Raw genomic sequence first — 12,917 nt, 5'->3', positions numbered from 1 at the left:
TTTTATGGATCACACAGTTTTGCAGGAAAATACATCCAATTAACTAGCAGCAAACACAGGAACTGCCCGTAGCTCCTGCTGTCCCCATTTATTTTAATGAGAAGTGGAATCCCGCAAAGCCTGTTCATCTTACTGAGATCTGGCTGTCAAAACCCAGTGGGTGTTGTCTTTCTTTTAATATATATATGGGTATTTTATTGTCCTTTGTTTTACAAGAAACAATATATTACGTTAAAAAAGGTATCAATACCTGCAGTATTCTTTAAATTTCTTCATGTTTTAGCTTGAAAACCACTGTTAATTTCACTGATGCAATTTAATTGAAATTTAGCTCAAAATCTATATTACAAAAAAGGAAACATTACTATGAGAATCCTCATTATTCATCCTCTTGAATGAATGCACCTAAAATTAACCTCTGTGTGCTAATTATTGATCCTTCATTGAACTCCAGCAGTCAGCTCGGGCATCATTCTGGAAGATGCCAAGCAAGCTGTTGCTTCTACTCCATAGAGCCTGAAAGCTGGACTGTGAGCAGCAATCAAGTAGCCTAAAACTGTGCAAATCAAACTATTAGTTTCTCAGATACACTTAGTGTATCGATATTTTCCTCTCAGATCATGTACTAAGCCTTGGAGCATGAGTTGAGTTGAAACAAGAAGGGAGAAGCAGAATGGGATGCTACTGTCATGCACAGAGTAGCTTCTGGATCACTTCATCTACAGGCACAAGTGAGTCCTAGCTAGTTATAATCTGGATTAAAGCAATACAAAGGTTGTGCACTATAACAACAAATACTCCCAGTAACTTTTATCTTGAGTTCTTGAAAAGGTTGTCCTCCACAGACAAAAAATCTCACAGAAATTCCATTCTGAAATCATCAGTTTACAAACTGCAAAGCAGAAGCTTCAAGCCCATGTAACAAGGCAGTATATAGGATGCAGTTATTTTGCAATTACAGTTATAAGAAAAAAAAAATTATTCCATCAGACTGGATTTATATCATTACTTATCTTTGCTTCTACTGAGAATAAAACAGAATGTGCTTTTCTAACTAGACACTTGGGGCTACATTTTGCCCTCAGTTTCACCTGACATCACATTTCAGAAAGGCTACGTTGCTGAAACTCACGACAGAATTTAGCCCTTTCAGCCAAAATGGAAAAGTAACTGTTTTTTTATGGCCATCAGGAGATTAAATGTGTCATAAATTAACTTGTTCCTATTACCACACTACCCAAATGAAAAAAACTAACAACACAACAGAACCCTCAAACCAAAAAGCCTTATAAAGGGAGGACATTGGGACAGAACCTGCAGTAAGATATTTACACATGTGTCTTGAAAATGAATGGCTCTGGTGCAGGAGCACCTCGAGTACCTCTTTTAGAGGAGGCCCGTGGTCCCTGTTTGACCGTCTACCACTACCACAGTCAGAGATCTTGTTCTCTCACTGCCTCTCCGGGAAAGGACATCCAAATGCCTCACAGTTGGTTGTTGGTTTGTTTTAATATCTTTGAATTCATCTATGTAATTTCTTCTGTGCTAAATGATTTGGCTAAATTTCATAACCAAAATGCAAGACATGGAATGCCTGTTTTTCACTTGAGACTATGCTGGCAGAGGGTTTTCTAAGGTGAGGAACATCACAGTTTCTTCCCCTTTTCTGGCAAGAGTCAAAGATCTAAGAGAAAAACAGTGCAGGGACATTGTTTTGGGGCAGGCTTTCTGGTATTTTTATTTTTTATTTAAAGTATTTTCTCAGAGATAAATTTTTTATTTTGTGTCCATTTTATTCCCTGAAATAGGGAGTGAAATTGCTCAGCCTATTTTTGTTTATTATCCCTTACAGCACTTCCACTGAATGATAAAGATAAATATAGCATGTCTTTGCCTTGAAATCATGCTTCATAATATGAGGAAATTAATCAAAAGCATCTTAAGTATATAAATGGCCTCTGATAGGCTGAAGATGTAAACTACTACATACCTCTTCAGGGCAGCCACTGTCTACCCAATCTTGCCGGTGACGGTCAAATCCACTGGAGCATCTTTAAATGATGAAATACATAGAAGTTGTCCAGATAAAAATAGGGAGAAAACAAGAAAGGAAGGGAGAGGAAGAGAAGAGAATGACAGAGAGAATAAGTAAATGATGTGATTTGTTTTAAAATCTGTATGATTTATGTGATATTACTTTTATTCAAGAGGTTGTTGCTTGCAATATGAGTCAATCACTTAATCCACTTTAGTGAAAGGCATTTCAATGAATGAGTTATTATTTTATGTTGTTTTTTATTTTTTTTAATTTATAATCTTTAAATAGGAATGTCTTCCTTCCATTGCATAATTATACTTAAGACTGCACCAAGCCCTAGCATTTTTAAGTTTGATGTCAGCCATATGGATGTAAATTGGTTTAATTATTTCTGTCCAGACATCTTAGCCAGGAAAATTTAATCCCACAGAGGATGTAGTGAACCAGTCACTGCTTTTATCAGGCAAGGTGATCTGAAACATCAAGATACACATATAACGATGCGATCAATGTTCACAGATTTAGATAACAGCTCCTCTGAACAGCCTTTATGACGATTAGAGAATACTATACAGCTGCTTCTATCTCCTCACTAGCTGCAGAAAACTTAAGTTGCATACATATTTCTTATCAAATTAGGTGAGGTTAATAACCTCCTTTCTCATTTGCAATATGTAGCGAAGAAATGTTAAAGCAACTTGTAACACTTAAGTAGAATGATTCCACCGGCAATCCCCATCTCACAAGAGTGTTATCAGTGTTTATACAGTAACTTAGGCTTTTCTAGACAACAGGTAGCATTACAAACACAAAGCATTATTAAAATGGCAAGCAAATAACTAAATCATGATGTCCGGCTTTGAAAGAGATTCTTTAATTTTTATTTTAATTTTCAAATTAGGTTTTTAATTTTGTTTTGTTTTGTTTTGTTCTTTGCATTCATTTCCTGTAGTATTTTGTTATGAGACAAGATGATGTCATTTGGCATCCATGATCATAACTTACCTGACTGTACAGCAAATAACTTTCTCACTGTCTTTTAATAAGACTAGGCAAGCAAGTAAGGCCACTGTTATGGTTAGCTGTATTTATGGGGTAATTTTTTGTTCTAAATGAACTGAAAGATGCCAAGACATGTCAAGTACTACCCTACTTCAACCGACGTAAACAGGTGCATTTGGAAGAATGGAACAGCGGAATCATTTTTATAGTAGGACAGGATGTTACCAGAGGATGTAAACAACAATAACAACACACTTGGGATAATAAACTTCTTCATATAATTATTCCGAGCAGATTCTACAATGTCTTTGACAAAAGATTTTGAGAAAATGGTGATTCACTTGTTAGTTGTACTTTCACTGATCCACATTCATCATTTGCAATGTTACTAAAAACAATAACCCAACCTAACAGGTGCCAACTATCACTCACTCTACAGCAACTGACTTTTACAAAAACCTATTGTAATGGAGAAAAAAAGATGCCCAAACCAGAAATGTATTCCACAGAAATACAGAGAACTCCTTCCCAATGCATGGGAAAGAGTTTTTTCTTCTTGCTGAAGGGTGAGTCAGTGCTATGCTGGGAGCTCAGTGCTGCCTCCCCATCTTTGGGGTGTTCTGTCTCCATGAATGTTTGAGACAATAAGGAAGACCTTGCTAAGCAGAAAGAAATGGTGATGTGACATTCCAGGTATGAAAAGAACATATTTTTTTGAAGTCTCAGTCTCTCATACTTTTCTCTAAAGTCTGAAGAGCTTCATTAGCAACTTCTGCGCCCATCTTCAAGGAGAATTAAACTAATTTTTAGATCTACTGAATACTCACAAACATATTACATTTCAGCCATACTGCTCTGGCTAAAATCAAATGAGTTTGAGGATATTGTGTACGTCTGAAAATCAAGCCCAATGTTTAGACATGACATTAAGCCACTCCATAAATTCCTACAATAGATGTAATTACTGCAGTTACATATCCATGCTAATTCAAATCCAACTGTACTTAGACCTAGTATCTTAGATTTTATCTTGTACGTAAATGGTGTCAAACTTAAGGGTCCAAAGATTAAATGAATAAAAGCTTATCCCAGGCGCATTCATTTACAATTCTTAAGTCATTTCTGACAAAATACTGAAATATGGTGGCAAGTAACATTGCTGGGTTGATTTTTCGCCAGGAATTAACAAACCACCAAAAGTGGAATGCAGCATCAAGGACTTGGAATGGCTCATTCAAATATCTGAGATATACTCTTCAGATGACCGTACCTTAAAGAACATGTTTAACATTTTCTGTTGATGTAATGGTGAGTCCAAACAACATTATCAGAAAGCAGCTTTATGGAACTAGATAGGCTCCAAGCAAATGTTTGTTTACGTCCTTTGACATATGCGTCAATGAGATGTCAGCCATAGCAGATACTATCATTGCTCCGTCATTGAGTTAGAATTCTGAGAACTGTCATTTCAGTGCAACACCCGCTCTACCAACTGCATTTTTAAGAAGACCTTCATCTAGTAGCATGGTGATAATTCCCTGTTGCCATTAAAACATTGGAGCAGATTTGATTAGCTATGCCATTTATGCCATCTGTCAATGTGACCATTTTATTACAACTTCATTTTCAAGTGATGACCAGAATCAGCTCCTAACAAAGCAATAACGAAGATGTGCTAGGAAATGAGAGTAGGGACATTCATGAAATGTAAGGAATTCCAGGATTTGTATGGAACTTGGGAGTACTGGTTCAGGGAACAAAGGGAGAATTAAAGTCTCTGCATGTATAGCAATGATGACTTGATATAACTAATGCATCTGAGTCTGCGTAACAAGAAAGATGTCAGAAGCCTTTCAGTGAACTGTATGTAGGCAGAAAGGAGATGGAGATGTCATCAGATCTACCAGATGCCACTCACCTCTATCTGGCAGAGAATATTTAAATGAGAAGTGTCCATGCAGTGCATAAGCTGAAATGCTTTACTGCTTCTCTTTTAAGAGAGTTCAATGAGGATTAATAATATTAATAAATCAGATACCTTATATACAGAAAATTCATCAAGGTTTAACCTGTAAAAGCTAAAAATGTAATGGAAAATTACCAGGAAGGACAGGGACAAAGTCTGGATGGAAAAATCTTTTCACCAGGTTAAGCTGGTATAAAACAATCAAGAGCATTAAAATGCACAACATGTGTCCATTAAACCAACTATTCCCTAGGGTTTTTTTTTTCTGGGATATCTGTAACAGCATATGAAGAATGGATTTCTGGGAACTGAGGGGCATTCCAGAAACCCAAAATGATTTCTTGAATACCATGTAATTACTCAGCTCAGTTAAAATGTTTATTAACTCCTCTAAATAAAAGGTTAACCTGGAAAATTAAAAAGAAAATTGAACAGACAGAACTCTTTTCTGCCTTTAACCATTAAGGAAGGTTCATCATATTAGGAAAAGATTAAAACACTTGCTAGGTTGTTTGAATTACTAAAAAGAATGAGAACATTTTAAAGTGGAATTTCTTTCCAAGCTGAGTGAGATAGGAAGTAAAATATAAAATTAGATATACATATAAAATATATTAAAAAAAAATAAATACTGGAAGCCTTGAACTTTTTGTCTGTCCAGCTGAAAAAACCCCTAATCATAGAGTGATTTTTGGAGGAAAAAAAGGACTACTTTTGTGCTTGGTCTGGCTTTGCCTCCTTTTACCACAGAATAAGCTCCATTTTTGTTGCTCCATCCTTCGAATATCACTTTCTTGTCACACTGTGCTGTCTGGCAAAAGACTGGATTTTCCTCTCTTTGTTATTTTCCACCTTCCCTTGTCACGAACGCAGAATTTTATCACAGCTCAAAGCGCTTATGAAGTTCATGTGAAATGTCACTGTGAGTGACTGTGGTATGAATTTGTAAGGTATTTGAATGGTATTTGTGCTTATCATCTAGCTCAATACACCTAATCATATATCTGAATTCAATCATAAATGTGTTGTCTGTATTAATCCTTTACTTAAACATATTGCTTAATTAAACCGTGCTTCAGAATAGGATGACAATTTGAATTATGAGAAGAGGATTTGCTCCCACTTTGCTGTTATAAGGTAAGAACAGCTTAGATGATTTTCTTAATACAAGGACTTTAAACATACAGCACCACAAACAGCTGGTACTATTTTAATGTTTATGAAAAATTCAAATATAATTACTAAGGCATAGTTAATACTTGATGCAGCATGTCTGTGTCTGCTGCACTGAATTCCTTGTCTTAACATTGCATGCCTCTCAAAATTTCCAATGTTCAGGTGATGATAAGGAGGATCAGAGAGTGGCACAAATTTCAGCAGGCAATCTTCAACCTGATGATGGTTCCACAATTTTATGGGGCAGAAAGTTTGGAAAAATATAGCTACATGTTCTGAAAAGTACTCCTGCAATATCATGTAAACAGAAAAGTGAAAAGATGTTAAAAAAAGGCTACTATTTTACAGTAAAAGAGGTTGCACATGAGTAAGATTCAATATTTGTAACTCTGACACATGTGAATAGGCAGTAGGAAATGACTCCCACAGGGAATTCTTGCTTTTGGAAGAGCCTGAGAACAAAGGTGGGCTGAAAGAAGTAAGTTTTATTTCCAATTCAACTAGAAACAGAGGAAAAAATCCTAGTTAAAGTGAGACTTGGCAGAGTTCTGATTAAAGAAGAATAGGAGGATATTTTCTGTAATCTTAATGTCAGTTACAACAACAAAGGAAACATGCTGAAAAGCAGATAAAGAATAAAAAGGAAACTCTTGCTAAAGGCTCTGCTTTGAATAACTAGAAGAAAAAGCAAGCATAAGAGGAGGGACCTAAAGTCAAATTTATGAGATTATGGTATCAGAATTTCCAACAGAATCATCAGAAAATAATAACAATCCAACATGTTCCTTGGGAAGGAGCCACACTAAAATTATATCTCTTATACTAGATTAAATTCTCCACTGCCTTTGACTTTGTGCATTTATACCTGCACAAAGCGGCTATGAAGAGATAATAGCAACAGAAGTTAGCAGAGAATTCTGATGTGTTGGCATTGCTACCTGCTTTGCACACAAGATATTACTCAGGATTCGAGGCAAAGAGTTCTGAAGCACTGCTGGGCGTACTTTACACTCTTGATGATCCCAACTAGCACAATTATCTGCCCTTTCTCACCTTTACATGACTGTCTGAACCATTTTCTATCTTGGAGTATTCAAAATGATCTCTTCAACTTTAGGGTGGATGCTCCCATGATCTTACTCTCTTTTTCCCTGCTGTTACGTTACACTTCCTTAAATAAATAAAAGTGAGTGGCCAGCTGTATTTTGAAAGCTACTTTATGATGCTTTACACTGACAACCTCAGAAGTACAGTTAGCCTCAGATACTCATTTTTTTGTGTCTTGCTTTTAAAATAAAAATATAAAGGTCACCTTTGGAGAAAATATTTCCTTTTCCACTTTAGAGATGAGGAAATAGGGCACAGGAGACTTGAAACGATCAGCTGAGATAACACAGAATTTTGTAGCAGAACCTAGAGTTAAGCCCAGATTTTCTGAAAACCAGATGAGCGTACACTAATTCACAGTTCCTATGCTTCCCATAGTACTCCCAGACATATGAACTGTAGAACTGGGAATGATACTGAAAAACATCAAGACTCGAGTGGCATGCACCAAGGCACAGACCTCATTCACACATTGGCCAAGTTCCTTTTTTTATTCATATACTTTTCCTGGGATTTCGCTCCTTTATAAAAAAACACTGATAACATTAACAAGTAGTAGAATCCTTGGGACAGGATGCAAGTGGCCTGGTGCCTAGAGCTAGTAGGAAATAGGGCTGTTCAAATTTCTGTTATCACACATGAACCCCTAGCAATCGTGCAATGTGGTGGCTGTTTCAGTACTAGTGGGCATCTGATTGGCCACTTCTAGCATTTCTAGCATCTGACCTGCTAGAAAGACAAGTGCAGAGATGTGTTTGGTTAGGCTAGGTTACTGCTCCAGTTATATCTCATTCGCAAATCTAGAAAGAGTAAGAAGTCAAAGGAAACAGGAGCTATGACAGGAGAAGCAGGCATAATTTGCTTAACTGTCTCTACGTATGCCAATGTTTATATGTTTATAAAGGTATGCCAACAAAACAGGAGAGCATGCTGCACAAAGAACAAAAACAGTTTTGAAGCTGCATTTGTGGAAAGTATGGATGAATGAAGGTTAAGAAAAACACCTGCTGTAAAGGCTCTATGAACTCTTCAGATAGAGAGCAAAAGAAAGGAAGGACATGAATCATCCTGTAACTGGTTATGTTCAAAGGAACTTAAAGTTCAGAAAGTTATTAATTTCCCAAATTAGTATTCTACTTGCATCTCGTTTTTGCTCTAAAAGTGAGTCAAATTCTGAAGTCAAAATTCAGCAGGAAGTCTGCAAAACAGATTACCAAAGAATTACAGAACAGTTGGGCTTCATCAATTTCTTCATTAATTGTACATATTAATATTTGTTGTGATATCTGGTGGGAAGCAAGTGGTTTCATTAATGCTATGTATTGACGGAGATATTGGAAGAGTTAATAGACCTGAGTAGAGGGGGAACTAAAGATGTAATGGTGCACAACAAAGCCTTGATATTTAGGAATAATACTAATAAAATTTTTATTTCCCTGAAACTGGGAATACCTCCTACAGAGGAATGTTACAGAGTCCCCACTGTTTAGGTGACTGGAAAGATTGTTAAAATATATATGCTATAGAGAATCAGTACACTATGTTGAGAAATTGAACAGTTTGCCTTGGCAGGTCTTAATCTCAGATTATCCAAATTTTATGAAGAGATATGCAGATTTCAGATTTGTCTAAATAAAAACTTCTGGCAACATTACATAGGAGTATGTGTATAGCAATATGTAAAATTTAAAATATTATGGTCCCAAAAAGAGACTTTTCATTTATGGCCCTTCCTTAAAGAGTGATATCTAGGAGGCTGTAAGACAAATATGATTTCAGTGACGCTCAGGTTATATTCAGGAGTACAACCATAAGAGGTGAGTACTTTTGGAAAGCAGTTAAGACTATTGTGATCATTCTGGCTGTTTCTACACTAGTAAAATAAACATGCCCAGAAATGTTCCTTGGCACTGAAGACAGCTGGCACGGAATGGCCTATGCCTGAACAAGCAAACTCTCTCAACCTTGAAAAGAAGGAGGTTGCACATAAACTGCCAGCTGGGAATAATCCTTGGAACAGTCCACCTCCTGCACCATGCCTGGGAACTGTTCTGGCCAATGCTCCTGGGCATGGACTGAAATCACATCAGGGAACATCATAACTATTTAATGGCACAGACAATCATTTTCCAATGCCCAGGAAGCTTCCAAGGCTCTGTTAAATTTGCAAGTAATTCTATGTCACAAAATATTTGGTATGGGAAGATGAACTACAGCTGTAGAAGTGACTGTTTTGTATGACCGCTGAACTGACCATTAAACAAATCTGACTGGGACTGCCATTCTGCATTATATTTCAGTGAAACAGAAAAAGTAAAGAGAGAGAAAATTTGATATAGTGCAAAAACAACAACAAAAAATCGTCGATTGATTTAATTATATTTGATTTATTTAATTCCTTGTTTTATTTATTTCCCTTATAATGAGAGCAGAAGAAATGAAGAGTGAGAGAGTGAGAGTCACAAAACTGGTGGAAGACAGATTTCTCCATAGTAATGCGGTGGGTTGGATGCTGATATGAAGGGAAGAAAAGTAATGGTTCCACAAAAATACATTAACATTCATCCTATAAAGCATCCCAGAGTCAGGTGTGATAACCTGGGCTGCCTGTCTCCACAGACATGTCCTGAATTTCTGTCCTGAATTAGGAGGCCTTCTGAAATGCTTTGTACTGTTCTTTCACTTGTTTGTAAACACTTGGAATGAGGAAGGAAAGGGGCAGCTGAGAAAATTATTATCTAGCCCAACAATTAAGGATACAATGGGGAGGTGGTATCTGAGTTCTATAATATACTCTCATGAATATTCAAATATTTCATAAAAGATACACAGAAACTAATTTCTCAGAACATAACACTTTCCAACAGTCAAGGAAGAGTCAGAAACTACAAATTAAATTAATCGCAGACATGAAAGGGAAGAAATCTGATACTGTGTTCCTCACTAAATTAATGTTCTGCCAAAAGGGCCTATTGGACAAAATGCACCTACTGCACAATCATTATTTTTGCTAATCTATTAATGAAGTTTTTTCTGTAACTCTCTGACAAATTGTCCTGAAGTCATAAAGCTTGGTCAATAAAGGCTGGTCAAATTTGTGTATTTTCTAATACATCATTGTTGGAAAGGAAAAAAATTCCCAAGTTGTCCCACTGTTCTAAGCAGTAAAGTTGATTTATTTCAGTCCATTGGAAGAGAGAGTAAGATAAACTGCAAAATAGTAGTAGCACTGCTCTCTGTATAGTGATGCATAAAAACATTACAAAATGAGGAACAATGGTTAATAGAACTAACCTGTTTCAGTACTATGCTACCTTTTATGATTAAGAATTCAGTTAGGACAACAAAACTTTAGTTCATTAGGAGTACCTTGCTTAAATAGTTAGCTCATAAACTGGGAGAACTGCTGTTGTAGGGCCTAACTGGTCTCTTCAGAAACTAAGCAACTACTTATGTTTTCTTTCTTTTTTCCTCTTAGCTGCCACATTAGAACTTTGAAGGGTTTTTCTTTCTGAAGTCAAAACTCCTTATATCCTGCCATACTTGGTTTCAGGAGTTGTGACCATGAACTATTTAAAAATCCACTGTTTTCATTAGGGGAAGAGACTAGTCAACCTAATTATAACTCTTCTAGTAGCACAGGAATAACAGCATAAAATAATATAAAAAATTATATACGATAGTCAACAGAGAGAGAACTGGATAAAAATATCAGTAGTTTAGGTTAAGGAACAGTTACCAAATTTTAGAGGTGTGAAAAAGAGATAAGTTGGGACTTTACACACACAAGACCTAGAAGAAACAGCCTGAGTGTCAAGACAAGCTAAGCAGGGTAAAAAATATGCTGTAGACAAGATGATACATTGTTATGAGATTATTTTAGGCTAGGATATATTATAGTGAGAGAATCAAAGAGAAGTCTGAGACCCTGACTGCATTCCTCTGTCTTTGAACCTGTGCTCATATGGAGGAGGTTCCTATCTGCAGATGTCAAAACCTCCTTGAAGGTTTGTCTCTGAATTCAGGTAAAGTAGGTAAAATTTCTGCCTTACCTGGTAACTTCCCTCTCAATGTTTTTGAAGTAATCTTTACTCTTGCGTTTAAGTAAATATTTTTTTATATTTGTTCTCATTTCTGTTCTGTATTCACCTTATCATCATCTACCTATATTTCACATTACCATACCATGCAAATTAACATCCTAACTGTTTTGCATTATACTTTATCTACCCAGTGTAATGCATGAGCATGTTGTTAAGTATAAATCTTTTAATTTGTTATCAGGAAAGCCTGTTTGGTTTACGATGTGTTCCTTGCACTCTTCTGATTATACAATTAAACTCTAATAGTTACATTAAACCACCATTGGAGACATTTATTTGGGATTCAGCCAGGCTATAATGCCTGGTATAGAAACAGTCCTGAGAAAGTCCATCGCATGCCATAGAATGATGACCAGCAGTTAGAGTTCTTAAAATGTCTACGATACGTATGAATTGCATTCTGAGGCACCTGTCTGTGGACCCCTTTCACAGGCAAGTGTTACCTTTCACCAATGAAATAGGAACATGTTTGAATTCCAACTTTCTGGTAGTAGCTATCCATGTAAGAAATGAACAGATAAAAATGAAACCAAATAGAAAAGAATCTGGGGCTGCTGTGTGACTGAACGTGGTGCAGTTCTGGCAGCAAATGACTGTTTAATCCCAGAGTGAATGCCTGTTTAATAGAGCAGGGCACTACCCACTATTATGGCTATAGCACTCCTCAGGATAAACAAACTGCAGAATTAACGAGCTCAGCTCTGTTGGGATTTGAAAGATTTATGGCTGGCACAGAAGCTGCAGTTCTAGGTTCATCAAAGACTGAATGGGGTTTTGTCTTATTGTTCTAATACAATAAATGAAGAATGAAAAGTTACTAGTATGTAAAAGAATTGCAAAAGAAGTTTCTACAGCAGAGAGCTGTGCTACCTACCTATTTATCTAGTGTTTTATCACTATGGTTTCTTAGATGCATCTGTGAAATTAAACATGGAAATTAAACACAGATTTGGTGATCTTCCTTCCAAATTAATCAGCAAAAGTAAATATTCTCAAAGGTATAAATAACGGATGTCTACTTTCCCTTCTCTCAATGGGATTTAAGTGTTTAAGTGTCGTCTGTATCTTTGATAACGACTTCCTGCATTTATAATAAAACACCTTGGGAATGTGATATATTTGATAGACCTACATGAGACAGACTTTGCATTAAGGTCTTAAAACAGTCCAGGCAGTGGTCCTTTTTATATTGGCTGTGATATCTATGTCTTGGCCAAGCTGTGTCGCAAAATTGGATACCACAGAAACCTGCAGAGTGGATAACGAACAGAGTTTCTAAGCTCCAGAAGACACAATAACAGCTCTGGCAAGGCAACTAAGAGCTAGTGAAACCAATCTCAAATTTTGAAAGACAAATGATATGGTAGGAAACACAAATATACAATATGAGTAGTGTGAGTGATGTGGCTTAAATAAATCACTGTGTTTATATCTAGATTAAGAAACTTCAAAATGCTTCCCAGCCTTCAGGTCCAGGATTTCATAGAAAATATTTCAACGGAAAGGTTAGGATTTCAGAGTAATG

At 36.4% G+C, this 12,917-nt stretch overlaps 1 protein-coding gene across 1 annotated transcript in view; it reads right to left on the bottom strand.

Annotated features, from left to right (window-relative positions):
• PLXDC2 (plexin domain containing 2) overlaps positions 1-12,917 on the bottom strand; it is a 272,495-nt gene that overhangs the window by 26,316 nt on the left and 233,262 nt on the right. The window contains exon 10 of the mRNA XM_054817548.1: positions 1,991-2,051. Coding sequence (XP_054673523.1) covers positions 1,991-2,051 — 61 coding nt within the window. The remainder of the gene's footprint in view (positions 1-1,990; positions 2,052-12,917) is intronic.

This window comes from Grus americana, chromosome 2 (assembly GCF_028858705.1).
Source record: "Grus americana isolate bGruAme1 chromosome 2, bGruAme1.mat, whole genome shotgun sequence".
In the NCBI taxonomy this organism is placed as follows: Eukaryota; Metazoa; Chordata; class Aves; order Gruiformes; family Gruidae; genus Grus; species Grus americana.
Note: the sequence above shows the minus strand (reverse complement) of the source record. Positions and strands in the feature narration are given on the sequence as shown.